Here is a 12,625-nt window from a genome sequence, read left to right as displayed (position 1 = left end):
TTGGCACTGGCAAAATAACTTTATGGCCACTCCTTGCACTTATGACAACTGTACCATCTCAGCTATCATGTGATCGAAATTTGGATGCTTTCCAACAAGCAAATGCAAAGTGAAATGACAAGATATGGTCACATTATGTCTCGTTTAATGACCTGCAGTAATCAGTTTAACCACAGTGGAAGAAACAAGTCCAACAGTCCAACATGGTCACATAATGTTTTGCTTAGTGATAGAGTGACTGGATCCAGTTGTGGTTGGTATGCAAGGACCACCATAGATTTGTTATTTGATGGGGCACTGGAAAACCTAGAACAGTGTTGGTGAACCTTTTTGGCACTGAGTGTCGAAATGGAAGGGCATGCGTGTGTACGGGGGAATGCCGGAAACCGGAAAAGCAGCTCCCCGGCATGCATGTGCGCACTGTGAAGCTGAGCTTCCGGTTTCTGGCAGGCATGCACGCGCACAGATCAACTAGCCAGTTTGCATGCACACACCGGAAACTGCATGCTAGCCAGCACACATATGCACACCAGAACCCGGAAGAGTAACAGGCGACGGCTGGCATGCCCAGAGAGATGGCTCTGCTTGCCACTTCCCCCATCATGGACCTAGAATGAATTGGAAGGAGTGAGGTTTTCCGTAAACTTAATTAAGTTAGAAGAAACAGTAGAGGTAAATCTCTTAAAAGAAATTTATTCTGGATTATGCAAAGATTCAACACCTAGCATAGGACAGCAGAAAACACCTCCTGAAAAATAAAATAGTAACTAAAAATGTGAGAATTCTTTTATCCAAAAATAAGCTTTAAAATACTCACGTGGTGCAGCCAATTTAGTGAAGATAGGAAGCATTATGTCCTCCAACTGCTGCTTCTGATCAATAAAGTCTTGTGTATTAGGCTCTTTTGTATTTTCAAGCCAGTCCAACTTGGCCTGACAGGCCTTGATGGAGGTTGTCTACACAAAGAATAAACAAGAGTATAGGCAAAGAAAAAAGCATTTTAGCAACCAGCACTAGAGGTAATCTAGCCAAAATGTAGACATGTAAGGTATAGTAACTTTTGAATGATTTCAGAGAATGGAAATTATTTTACATCTTAAAATATTTATACATATTAGGCTTCATGAGAAATTTCAAACAAAAACAGTGCAATAAAAGTGTGACATTGTTAGCATATTTGTTCTGCCACTCTTTTGGCAGACAAGTAGCAAAGGCTAGGATATATGATGTATTTGAAAGAAACATTTGGGAAATAGTTAATAGTTACAAAATTGTATTAAATATGTTTCTAAATTTCCATGCATAAATTCAGATACAAAAATTTGGTAGTCAAATACTGAACTTCCTAGAGATATTCCAATATAAAGAAGTATTTGTTCATATATTCACTTTTAAATATCTATGAAATTAATATATGAAACTATAATCAATTAGTTCCAGGCTATTTATTTGTGTGAAACAATGTAGATAATATTTTTACTACAATTTGTTCTTTTTTATTGTATTTTAAAAGCCATGTGTGGTTTACGAAAATGCTATATATAACAATTAATTGTTCAGAATATATGTTACCTATAGTCACCAATAAATCTTGATTTAAAGAGATTTGGAAATGGCAATGTTAGCTAAAGGTCCCCTATATCATGTGACATTTCTTCCTACTTAGTCCTTGCAAAAGACTGAAGTAGTAGTTTGACATTGGAAATAAAACTTCTGATGACCCTATAATACTTTTATAGGATCATCAATAGGATCATCAGAAGTTATCAGTAGCCATGAGTCAGTAACTATCAAATATGTTTTGGCATTAAACATGTATTTTTAATTATACCAAACATACCACTCATTTGGATCAGCCTTAGATTATACTAGCCAAATTGAAACTCACCATAACATAAACCTATAATTAATTATTATTAAATAATATACCTTATCTTCTTTATTTAGTTTTCCCTGAACTTTCTCAGGATCAGTGATTGTTGCCTGAATTTGGGAAATTAAATTGCGTAAATTCTGCTTGGCCTCTGAAAAGAAAGAGAATAAAGAAACATAAGAATATCCAAGAAATGCTGCCATACTGTATGACAGCAAGTCTATCACAGCTGAAGCTGAACTAGATTTTGTGCATCTTCATGATTTTTCATTTTTTCCCGTTGTTCCTAGTGAGCAATCCATTTTAGAGTAAATTATATGAGATGTTTCTAGGAAAAAAGCAATTGTTGGAGGGTATATTTTGATTGGGAACACAGCCAAAAGTGAAAGATTAAACTGCCTTCACTCTGCAGTAATCTTGATGAAAACTGTCTCTACCATTTAATATTGATTTTTTTTTAAAGGAGCTGACAAGAATGCACATGCATCTATTGCTGCTTGTCTGCCTTTCTCCTGTTGAATTGTCTCTAATTGTATTTGCAATGTCAACCAATGTCTTTCCTGCTGTTTTTTTTTTACTTCTGCATAACTTCAAAATGGTAAATTTCCTTTTGCTGTAATCTCATTATCTAGGTTTCCTTGTAGACATGATAACATCGGCAATCTATCAGAATGTATAAATAATCTACTTCCCTTAAGGTCTCAGGACAGAGAGTTACAAATGTTATATCATGACCCCATTTATGGATTTTTCTTTTATGCTTCCATACATCCTTCCCTTCCTTTATAAGTCCAAATGTCCATGACTTCAATGAATGCATGAATCCCATCAAATGTCTGGTTATTTATACCTGATATATACCAAATAGAAGGAAATTGGTCATGTAAACGGGCCACGTCCTGGTAGTTAGTATAATGAGCAAGAAGTATAGGATAGCAAAGATACTATAGAATTTAATTTCTATTCTTCACCCCCTCTCTTTCCTTTATATATACCCCAAGGTATGTATAAATCATGGGAGGTGTGTCTTCTCCCTTCACCATCTAACCAATATAATGCAAGGGTATCATCTGAGCAGCAAAATTAATAAAACCTCAAGTGATGTTTATACTGCTTTGGGGAAGATACTTAGCATAATCATTTAAAGAATTTCTATAACATCTTTCTATGTTAAAATTTTATCGAATTTAATTTTTTCTATTACAATTAAAGTAGCTTACACTCCAAAACAATTTATTACACTCAGAAAATAACAACTTATTATTAATAAAATGACATTTATCAATGATTTTTAGTAAATATTCACTCTAGGATATGATTTTTAGAAATGCCTTATTCAGAATTAGGAAATGCATTGTGTATGTTTAAACATGGGAATTTTTAGTACAAAATATAGTAAGGTTTTCAAATATCTCTATATTACTATTAATTTTCTCATTATTTCAGATGCAGGCTGAGGTTTTTTCATAGCATCTGGATGCATTTTCATTAAATAACACACCTTACCTTCTTCCCTAAGGAATGGCATTGATTAGCCAGATTTTTCAAGTTGACAGTACTATTTATCTGATATCAACTGTAAAAATGGCATTTTTAAATGAACAAGTATGACAGGTCTATTCCCAACATGGATAAGGAAATGCAAGAATCAACAGGAAAAAAGATATATAAATAATTATATGATATGCATTTTGTGTTGATAATGGTACTGGAACGAGGGACAAGACATGTCTACAGCTAATAATTTGATAATTGTACATTTAAGAGTAGGAAGGTATTTCCAATTTTAGAAATTTTGTATTTTTTGCCTTACGTTTCTTTACTATGAAACAATTTCCTTCAGTTCTTATTGACTTCATAGACACTTTCCTATAAGATCTGGAGCTCCTTTATGACATCACAGAATCTTCTTACACCTGATGGGCTAATATTACCACATTCAAATCTCTCTAATGCCCAAGCAGGAAGCTTGGTTATCATGGAAGGATTTATTTGACTAAGATTCTTTTGTGGCAATCCATAATGAATCTCAAAGGCCAGTTGCTGCAACTCCTACACAAGGAACATCCATTACATAGAGACATTTTTGCCTGAAAATAGCATAAAATGTTTCTGCATCATTCTTTCCAGATTTTCCTTTTGTGGACTATCTTCTTGATGCAAGATGTTCTTGGTTTTTGTGAACGACCAGCCTGGACAAGGGTTGCTTGGGAAATGACTCCACAGGATCTGGAATTGGTGACTAAAGAGCAATCTATCCTTTTTCATAACTCAATATGTCGCATATACCAGTGTTTTACTGGCATAGGACTATCTAAAGGGTGCCTAGAAGTATTATATGCTAGTTACAAAGTGGCACTTGTCATAGCTATAGCTTTAGCTGTACACTTCCTTTTACCCAAACTGAAACTGACAAAAAGCATAAAGGTAAGATTTGGATACCAGTTGTGCAATGAAGAGGATGCTTCATCCTTTCCCAATTATACCATTTCCCGACCTCTAACTTTCATTCCCTATCCCTAACTCAGAATCCTATCAAATAAAAATAATGCAGTCTGCTGATGATGTAATTATTTCATCTGGTTCACATCCCCAACATCTGTCCTCCAGTTATCTGAAGCAGATTTAGTGGGAATGCTATTGGATTGGTCTTCGCATATCTGGTTCTCCACAATATATGTACAGTGTATGTATGTATGTATGTATGTACGTATGTATGTGTGTGTGTGTGTGTGTGTGTGTGTGTGCACGCGTGACTAAAGACAAGGAACAGATATTTTTATGTCAGAAAATCAAAACAATTCAAGACAATGAGAAGCATATTGGAGAGAGGGAACCTTGGTGATTAGGCAAAAATCCAAAACAAAACTACTTTCCTGATATAAAAACGAAGCTTTTTTTACTTTAATGCTAATATCTCCACTATATTATCATGTGTAAGTTTAAAACAACATTAACATGCTTGCAATTTTTTTTCCACTTGACAGCCAGAGAACCCGACAACAGCCGTATCGGTTGTCACAGAAGTGAATGACGACTACAGCCACGACATGAACAAAATGCTCTACCAGTTAGTGACTAACACTTCCAAGATGATGAAATACATGAAGCGTGTCACCCATCATCACAAAAAAGAAATCAAGTACCGTAAATTAAACAAAAAGATAAGAAAGGATGAATATGATGAAGACGAACAGCTTTTCCCAGTTTGTCTGCACAACCATAGCTCCAGTGCAGACAGCATATAATATATACGCCCAAAAATTGTTCCTTCCTATATTCAGCTCTTACTGAATATTTGGCGTGTTGCACCTAATCCAATAAGATGGCAAGAGTTAGATTCTGTGCAGAATACTATGGATTGCACTAAAGAAGACACAAAGGGGCTATTAAATGTTGTTTTAAAGTCAAACCAAAGTGATTTGCATCTACAGTATGAATAATTAAAGACTGTATTTGGTAGATAATGCAATGAGTCTTCAATATGATCTTACCTTTGTTATATAAAACTGGGACTGATCTTTAATAAAAGGCTCCCTTTTCACAGAAAGCAAAGTGCTGTTTCAGCAGATCAGCATTCTTTATGCTGGCTGGATTTCAGATACACTTAATTCTATGTGACAGAAAAAAAAGATGGAAAAAAATCCTTTCTTCCCAACTTTCTCTTGACATGATTTCTGCTCAGGGAAAACAGGCAAGCAAAGAACAGACAAAAGGCAAGTGATCCTAAAAGAATTAGAAGATGGCTGAGTGGTTCAGTAGCTAAAAGTCAAGCTTATGTAAGTTGCCCAAATATCAAAAGAAAAGATACCTTTGTTTTACTCTTTAGCCTCTGAACCCATTCCTCTGATCATCCTCAAGACAGTTTTACCTGCTTTGTTTTAATGCTCTTGTATGGTGATCAGTTAAATTTCTGGCTCTGAAGACCACTTGATAAGAAATTATCCTTTCTTTGAGTTCTGGACAGGTACAGACACTTCTCACAAAATGAGAAAATCATCAAGAATTAGAAAAGAATCACTACAGGAAGTCCTTGACTTGACTTACAACTGGTCACTTAGTGATGTTTAAAGTTCTGAGTGATGTCTAAGGTTCACCCTAAAAGATCCCCAAATATGACCCATATGGTCACATGTTCATCTTTTGGTTGATCAAAGCCAGAATTATGGTTCTGCTGTGACCAGAGATGGCGCAATGGTTGTAAGTGAAAAAAATGGTTATGTCATTTTTTTTCACTGCTGTTGTAACTTTGAACGGTCACTAAACAAAGGGTTGTAAGTCCAGGACTGCCTGTAGTGAAAGACAGTATAGGGATTCCTTTTGCTAAGAGCTTTTACTTTCCTTCCTTGACTTTATTTTGCATGTATTGTAAAGGATGTTTCGGTTCCTGCTTTTTCCTTTCTGTCTCTCTCCTATGAAATTTGAATAGATGGCTCTATGTGGTCTAGCACACTATTGGTATATGAGTTTTCATTTGTAGAATACAGCTATTTAGCCTTTCTACCTACAGTAAATGCAATGTCCTAATATACTTTTTCCGATTTTTAAAACAGCCTCATGTGAATTGACCTATCATTAATGTCTTGCAGCACAAATTAACTATTTGGGGAAATTGTCTTAAAAAACAACAACAATATACTAGATAGAAAACAGCTTCTCCATAAATTGCTCCATGAAAATAACTGTTATTATATAATTGATATACTACAAATATTTGATATTTGTACTTGTTCAGAATTCAGTTGATCTGAGTACTGTAAAGCTAAATCCACATCTCAAAGAAGCTTAACAGTTATTAATATTACCTGCCCAGTCCAAGAATTCAGCACACTCTGTTTGCTTATATCGATTTGCAATGTCTCTAGCATTTTCACCCCGGAATGTAGTTGCATAAATATCAGCTTCCAGCTCTACCAGAGTTTTCAGTGTGTTTAACTGACCCCAGGCTGCAGCACAATGAAGAAGTGTATAACCTGAGAGAACAAACCAAATCAATATACATGACTGTGCACAGAATATCCGTATGCAATACTTTTTACATAATGTATTCCTTTATATACAAGAAAATTCAACTGCCCATTAGCAAACAATCAGATTAATGCTAGGTGGTCAATCAATTTTCAGAATGCCATTCTGATTCAATGCTTAAATAATGTAGAACATACATGCAAAGCACAGAAAAGGAATAAGAAATAATATGCTAAATGAGGTATAAAGGTACCTTCATATGTATAGTGTCAAACAAACATATACTGAGTATCTTCACAAGCATTCCTTATACATTTACCATTAACATATTAAATAAAGCTGCCTTCATAATCTTATTCTCTGTTCCCTGTTAAACTATTTAATAAGCATTTATTTTATTCTCATGCATGTTTAACTGTCATATTACTGAATTTTGTAACGAACCTTCAACTCAGTATTTTAAAATATTCTCTAATCCAAGATTATCATAAACTTTCACCTAATCATATGTATCTCAACAATATATATCCACAGAATTGCCAACTATTTTCTGTAAAAACTCTGATGCCTGTGAATTCAGTCTTTAGAATCAAAAGATTAATACATTACCTCTTTAAGCTAATGTTTCTCAATCTTGACATCCTCCATCATGCTGGCTGGAAAATTCTGGGAGTTGAAATTCAAGCATATTAAAGTTGTCAAGATGGAGAAACATTGCTTTAAACCAGAGGTCTTCCAACGTCACAGCTTTAAGACTTGTGGACTTCAACTCCCAGAATTCCTCCTCCAGTCATGTTAGCTCAGGAATTCTGGGAGTTGAAGTCCACAAGTCTTAAACTTGCCAAGTTTGAAGACCCTTGCTTTAAACTATCAGCTTATTTTTAACCATCTATTCTTGTTCATATGTTTTTACAAAAATGCATATATGCATTTGATTGATAGAGAAATAAAATTTTCAGAATGGTACGTAGACTTTAATAAAGTGAAGAAACATGGTTTGAAGGGCTTCGGCGACAGACAGGAATCCGCGATCGTGTGCGGTTTCTGCCTGGGCTCGCCGCTGGAGCGCCCCGAGCCAGCTGGTTTCGGGGCTAAGCCACCCCGTAGAGATGGTGAAGAGGGGGGAGACCGCTAGCAGAGTTGAGGAGAGCCGCATCTCTCCTCCTCAGCTGCCCATTACTCCCTTTCCTGAAGGTGGTAGGAGCGGTGGTCAGAAATGGCCACCTCAAAGAAGAACTCAACCGGAAAAGAATATGCAGGAGGAAGATAAGAAGTGAAAGTTTTGGCTGACCGGGCTAAGTTGAAAAAGCAATAACTAAGGTACCCTGGAATTTAAATTTTACAAGAAATAACATCGCTCCCAAAGAAGAGTCGGAAGCAGTGAAAGAAAGTGAAAAGGGAAAGGTTTGCCTTTTTTTCCCCTTCTCTCTCCTTCCTTATATTGACAACTAAGAGACCTAAATAAGAAATTGGAAAAATCTGCTTTGGCATCAATAGGCAATTAAGCTGAAAATATAACTAAATGCCAAAGGGACAATAAAGATTTCTGGACATTAAAACCTTTTTCTTCTATAAGCAGGAAGGGAGAGAAAAAGAATAAGGGCAGGATCTGGAAGAGGGAGGAGAGACTGTCTGGATTTTAAAAGAATCTAAAGTAAAATTTCAGTAAGACTTCTAAAAGATACATTTTAACTGAAACTTTGCAACTAAATAGTAACCCCAGGAAGAGAAAGTGGGGAAAAAAAGAAAGAGCAAAAAGAAACAGCTTGCGTGTATTTGGATTACTTGGTGACTTTTGGATTTTTGGTTATTATATTTGAATGACTAAAATCAATTGGGTGGTTGTTTAAAAATTTTTACAATGGCATCACTTTTGGATGAATTGAAAATGGAACTTAAAAAGCACAAAGAAGATGCACAAGAAGGGAAGGGTTCTTTTGGCTTCGTTTTTCAATTCTTAGAAATGGAGATCTGGAACTATGAGAAACAACAAGAAAAGACTGCAAAACAAGAAGACTGGGACAAAGAAGAAGCCATCTTTAATGAACAAGTAACTCTATGTAGGGAAGAAAAAGGAAAGCGGGGAAAGAGGATGGAGAATTTAAGACTTAAAAAAAACAACCAAAGAAAAGAAAAATAATTAAAAAAATAAGTATAATGCTGGAAAGCAACAGAAAAGGGGAATACAGAAGAGGGAAATAGAGGTAGAGAGACAAAGGGGTAAAAAGGGGAGAGAGAAGAAGAGAGGGAAGAAGGAAAGGAAAAGAAGTTACAAAGGTCTGGAGCAAGATATAAAGAAACAGGACCTATTTAGAGATAATGGGTGAAAATCTAACTGAAAAAGGGATTCTGTAAAGGTACATAAGATTGTATTGTTATATTTGTAATAGAAATAATTTTAGAAAATTGGAAACAACATATGATTAGAATGAGGAATAAAATAGTTAGTGTAATTTAGTGAAATGTTTGTGAATATAGTAAATGAAATAAAATAAATGAGAAAATTGAATTAGGAAGGAACGGGAACATTTTAATTAGTCAATGTTTTATAAAATATAAGTGAAGGGGGGGATTTAACTATGGAAAGTTTATAATTGTTTCCATAGAAGTATGATATTTAATTGAAAAGTAATGTGAAAAATGTTAAGACTTTAATGCATATTAATATTAATGATAGAATTGAATTGGAATGGAATGTTGTTCTAATTATATACATTTATATATTTTTTTTCAAGAATACTGTGTGTAGTTTAAGAATGTACCAAGCAGAATCCGAACAGAAGTTATGTATTATATTGAGTGTTATAACTTTAGGGGAAAGATATAAAGGCGTCATACTCCAATCAGTAACTACAGGAGAAATTTTGTTTAATGAGAAAAGATAATAGACAATTGAAACAGGACAGACAAAAATATAAATATAATGATTTGAATTGAGATGAAATAAATAAAATAAAATTGAGAAAATTAAAAGAGGGGAGAAGCCATGTAGAAAATGTAAAATAGTAATAAGATATGGAATAGAATATAAAAATGAGCATGAACCTGAATTTGCGTCTGTACAAAGAAATGTAACCTGGGATTATGCTGCTTTCAAAAAAGATGTTTTATTTGTATTTCTTTCTTTTTGTGAAAACTCAAATAAAATTTACAAAAAAATAATAATAAAGTGAAGAAACAAGTATTTCAGACAGAAAAATTAGGTTGAAGAAGTTGCTCAGTGGAAACATTATAGGGGAGCTAATGAATTAATGGACTGTGGAGAGAAAGAAGCCAAGCAAATGCTGGCCGGGAATTCTGGCAGTTTCTAGGAGGATCATGGAGCTATAGAAATGGTATATTCAGACTTCCAGTGAAGACTCACCAGTCTGGAATGCTCCTTCTGGACTGAAGCTTTTTCAATTTACAGACAAGGGCACCAAGTTCCCTAACTTTATATGACTCTTCTGAATTAGAGAAAGTCCCAGAATCACCCCATATATCCTTCATGCAGCAGCAGTTTGAAAAGAAACTGGAGCAGCACACCCAGGTAGTCAGGTGAGAAGTCCATAAGCTAAAAGGTGGGTCAAAATCACTTTGTTGATGAAAAAGCTGCCATTTCGGTATTTGTTTTTCAGACAAGGAGTCATGCTTTTCATTTCTTAAACACTTTTTTATTATTATTAAAAGTAAAAGCAGGTTCTTTTCAGAAACAGCTTGTTACTCCTTTTTGAAGAGCTAACCATTTGGGGGATATCATTATTGTTGATGTTGAATGGGAAGGAGGAGGGTTGCCAGAGGTGAGCTAAAATAAGGAAGTACTTTTTTCTTGGAGAAACATAAAAAATTTAAACTTTAAACTTTAAAAAATTATAGTCTTATGTCATCATTTTTATGAATTTGCCACTTTATTTGACATTGAAATTTATAATTTACATTTTTGGACTGCTTGTTGGGGAGGCTGAAATCTTCCAGTCTTAATGAATTGGCCAAGAGATACCAGTTGACCTACAAAAAGCTTCTTTTTTAAAAAAATATTCTTTGATCACAAAAGAAAGGTAAAGAACAGAAGGAAGCAACATAGGAGGTAATTATGCCAGACAGAGACCATCTCCTCTCCACAAAACTACATAAAATTGATTTTAGTTATAAATATAAATATATCTCATAACTACTGTAAATATTGATATTTATATCTAAATTTAAGATATTTAAAGAAACGTTTATAGTCTTAAAATGAATAAAAAGATTTTTCCTTTAAGATTAAAGACTTCCATTATACTTTATACTGTAATAAACCTTAATAAAACTTTATATATACAAAAAAAAGAGAAATGGTAGATTCACAACCAAGGAAAGAAAAAGAGAGTTAGCATTTCCCAAACCAGGAATTAAAGATGACTATATGCAAATTCTGTGGTGAAGGTTTGAGAATCTGTGTGGGAGAAAAAAGGTACAACACAAGTGAAAATTGTGGTTAAGCTGAAATTACCAGTAGATAAAAATAGAGAATGAAAGAGAGCCAATCTGGTTAAAGCATAAGGTTAGAAACTGGGAAACTGTAAGTTCTAGTCCCACCTTAGGCACAAAGCCAATTGGGTGAATTGTGCTATAGATAGTCCTTGACTTACAACCATAATTGTTACTAGAATGTACAAAATCATAAATACATGTCGGTTGCCAAGAACCTGAATTTTGAACACACGGCCATGGGGATGTCAAAAGTCACTTTTGTCAGCACCATCCTAATTTTTAAGGGTTGTCAAGAACTACCTGTAGTCTGTTTCTCTCAGTCCTAGGAAGAAGGCAATGGCAAAACAATTTTTAAAAAAGCGTTGCCAACAAAACTGCAGGGACTGATCCAGGCAGTCTCCCAGAATTAGACATGAGTGAATAAAAGGGGGGGAAAAGGAGGAGGAAAGAAGAATGAGTTGAAGGACTAATAAAGGCTTAGTTCAGAAAGTTCTAACTGAAAAGATAACTATAAGCACTAAGTCAGTTTTCAAATTCAAAATATAAACTGACATAATTCTTAAAAGGATCTTTTCCTAGAATCTTAGTGATGCTTAATTCAAAATATCTAGACCATGATGTACCTCTGACTGTCTTATCCTTCAGGTCAACTCCATATTTTGCCAGGGATTGGATAATGTCATTCTGACCAACCATACAAGTTGCAAATAGTAAGTTTCTCCCTAGAAGATCCTTTTCCATTAAAAACTTATTTGCTTTTTCATGATCAGGATCCTCCAAGTCCTCAAAAATCTGTTGTACTTCTTCCATATCACCCCTTAAAGCAGCCCTCAGGAGAGGATTTGCTGGTTCCTCTTGAGGTCCCAAATCCTCATGCTCATTTGTTGTTGTTGAAGCCACTATTTCTTCCAAGGGTTCCATCTTCACAAGATTAGCTTAATTTTTTTAAAAAAAGAAAAATATTTTAAAGAACAGAATGGAGTGTGGTTTGTACAGATTCAAAGTATCATTTCCATCTACAAAAAACTTCATCTTTTTATCCAAAACATTTCCAGAACAGTTAGATCAGTATACTCTTCACCAGATTGTTTTTTTCCAGTCAACATTATTTTCAACCGTATTTTTGAAATTATAGAGTACAGAATCATTATATATACAGTACACTCATCAGTGAAACAAAAACTGAATCAAAAGCGATGGCGTGAATGGGCATGACCTTTACCAGCATTAGAATCTGAACCTCGCTGAGGTTCCCGAGTCCCCCGATACTTCCGGGCTGCTGAACAGAGCACCAAAAAAAAAAAAAAAAGCAATAACCCCGTTGCCATAGAA

The 12,625-nt window shown here is 34.7% G+C and overlaps 2 protein-coding genes across 3 annotated transcripts in view; one reads left to right on the top strand and one right to left on the bottom strand.

Annotated features, from left to right (window-relative positions):
• ANKRD45 (ankyrin repeat domain 45) overlaps nucleotides 1–12,625 on the bottom strand; it is a 24,437-nt gene extending 11,812 nt beyond the window's left edge. Inside the window, exons 1-5 of one of the 2 annotated variants that reach the window (XM_026703363.2) lie at nucleotides 12,510–12,625; nucleotides 11,917–12,228; nucleotides 6,679–6,846; nucleotides 1,930–2,024; nucleotides 818–956 (exon numbers count right to left, since the gene is read on the bottom strand). In XM_026703363.2, coding sequence (XP_026559148.2) covers nucleotides 818–956; nucleotides 1,930–2,024; nucleotides 6,679–6,846; nucleotides 11,917–12,228; nucleotides 12,510–12,621 — 826 coding nt within the window. In that variant the 5' untranslated portion in view covers nucleotides 12,622–12,625. The remainder of the gene's footprint in view (nucleotides 1–817; nucleotides 957–1,929; nucleotides 2,025–6,678; nucleotides 6,847–11,916; nucleotides 12,229–12,509) is intronic. The other variant, XM_087930486.1, reaches the window with a different exon arrangement.
• On the top strand, nucleotides 3,458–5,273 carry TEX50 (testis expressed 50). The gene is made up of 3 exons (XM_087928708.1): nucleotides 3,458–3,478; nucleotides 4,004–4,300; nucleotides 4,861–5,273. The coding sequence occupies exons 1-3, from the start codon at nucleotides 3,458–3,460 to the stop codon at nucleotides 5,119–5,121; spliced, it is 579 nt and encodes a 192-aa protein (XP_087784834.1). The 3' UTR covers nucleotides 5,122–5,273.

The sequence above is a fragment of the Pseudonaja textilis genome, chromosome 3 (genome assembly GCF_049901715.1).
Source record: "Pseudonaja textilis isolate UNSWEBS1 chromosome 3, rPseTex1.2, whole genome shotgun sequence".
NCBI lineage: Eukaryota > Metazoa > Chordata > Lepidosauria > Squamata > Elapidae > Pseudonaja > Pseudonaja textilis.
The sequence above is the reverse complement of the archived record's forward strand: the minus strand, read 5'-3'. Positions and strand labels throughout refer to the sequence as shown.

Excerpts from the sequence above, each read along its gene's own strand:
- TEX50 (XM_087928708.1), top strand. The coding sequence starts at position 3,458 with ATGGCATTTTTAAATGAACAA. Across the intron at positions 3,479-4,003 it reads TGGCATTTTTAAATGAACAA|ATTTTCCTTTTGTGGACTAT; the intron begins GTATGACAGGTC and ends CATTCTTTCCAG. Across the intron at positions 4,301-4,860 it reads AACTGACAAAAAGCATAAAG|CCAGAGAACCCGACAACAGC; the intron begins GTAAGATTTGGA and ends TCCACTTGACAG.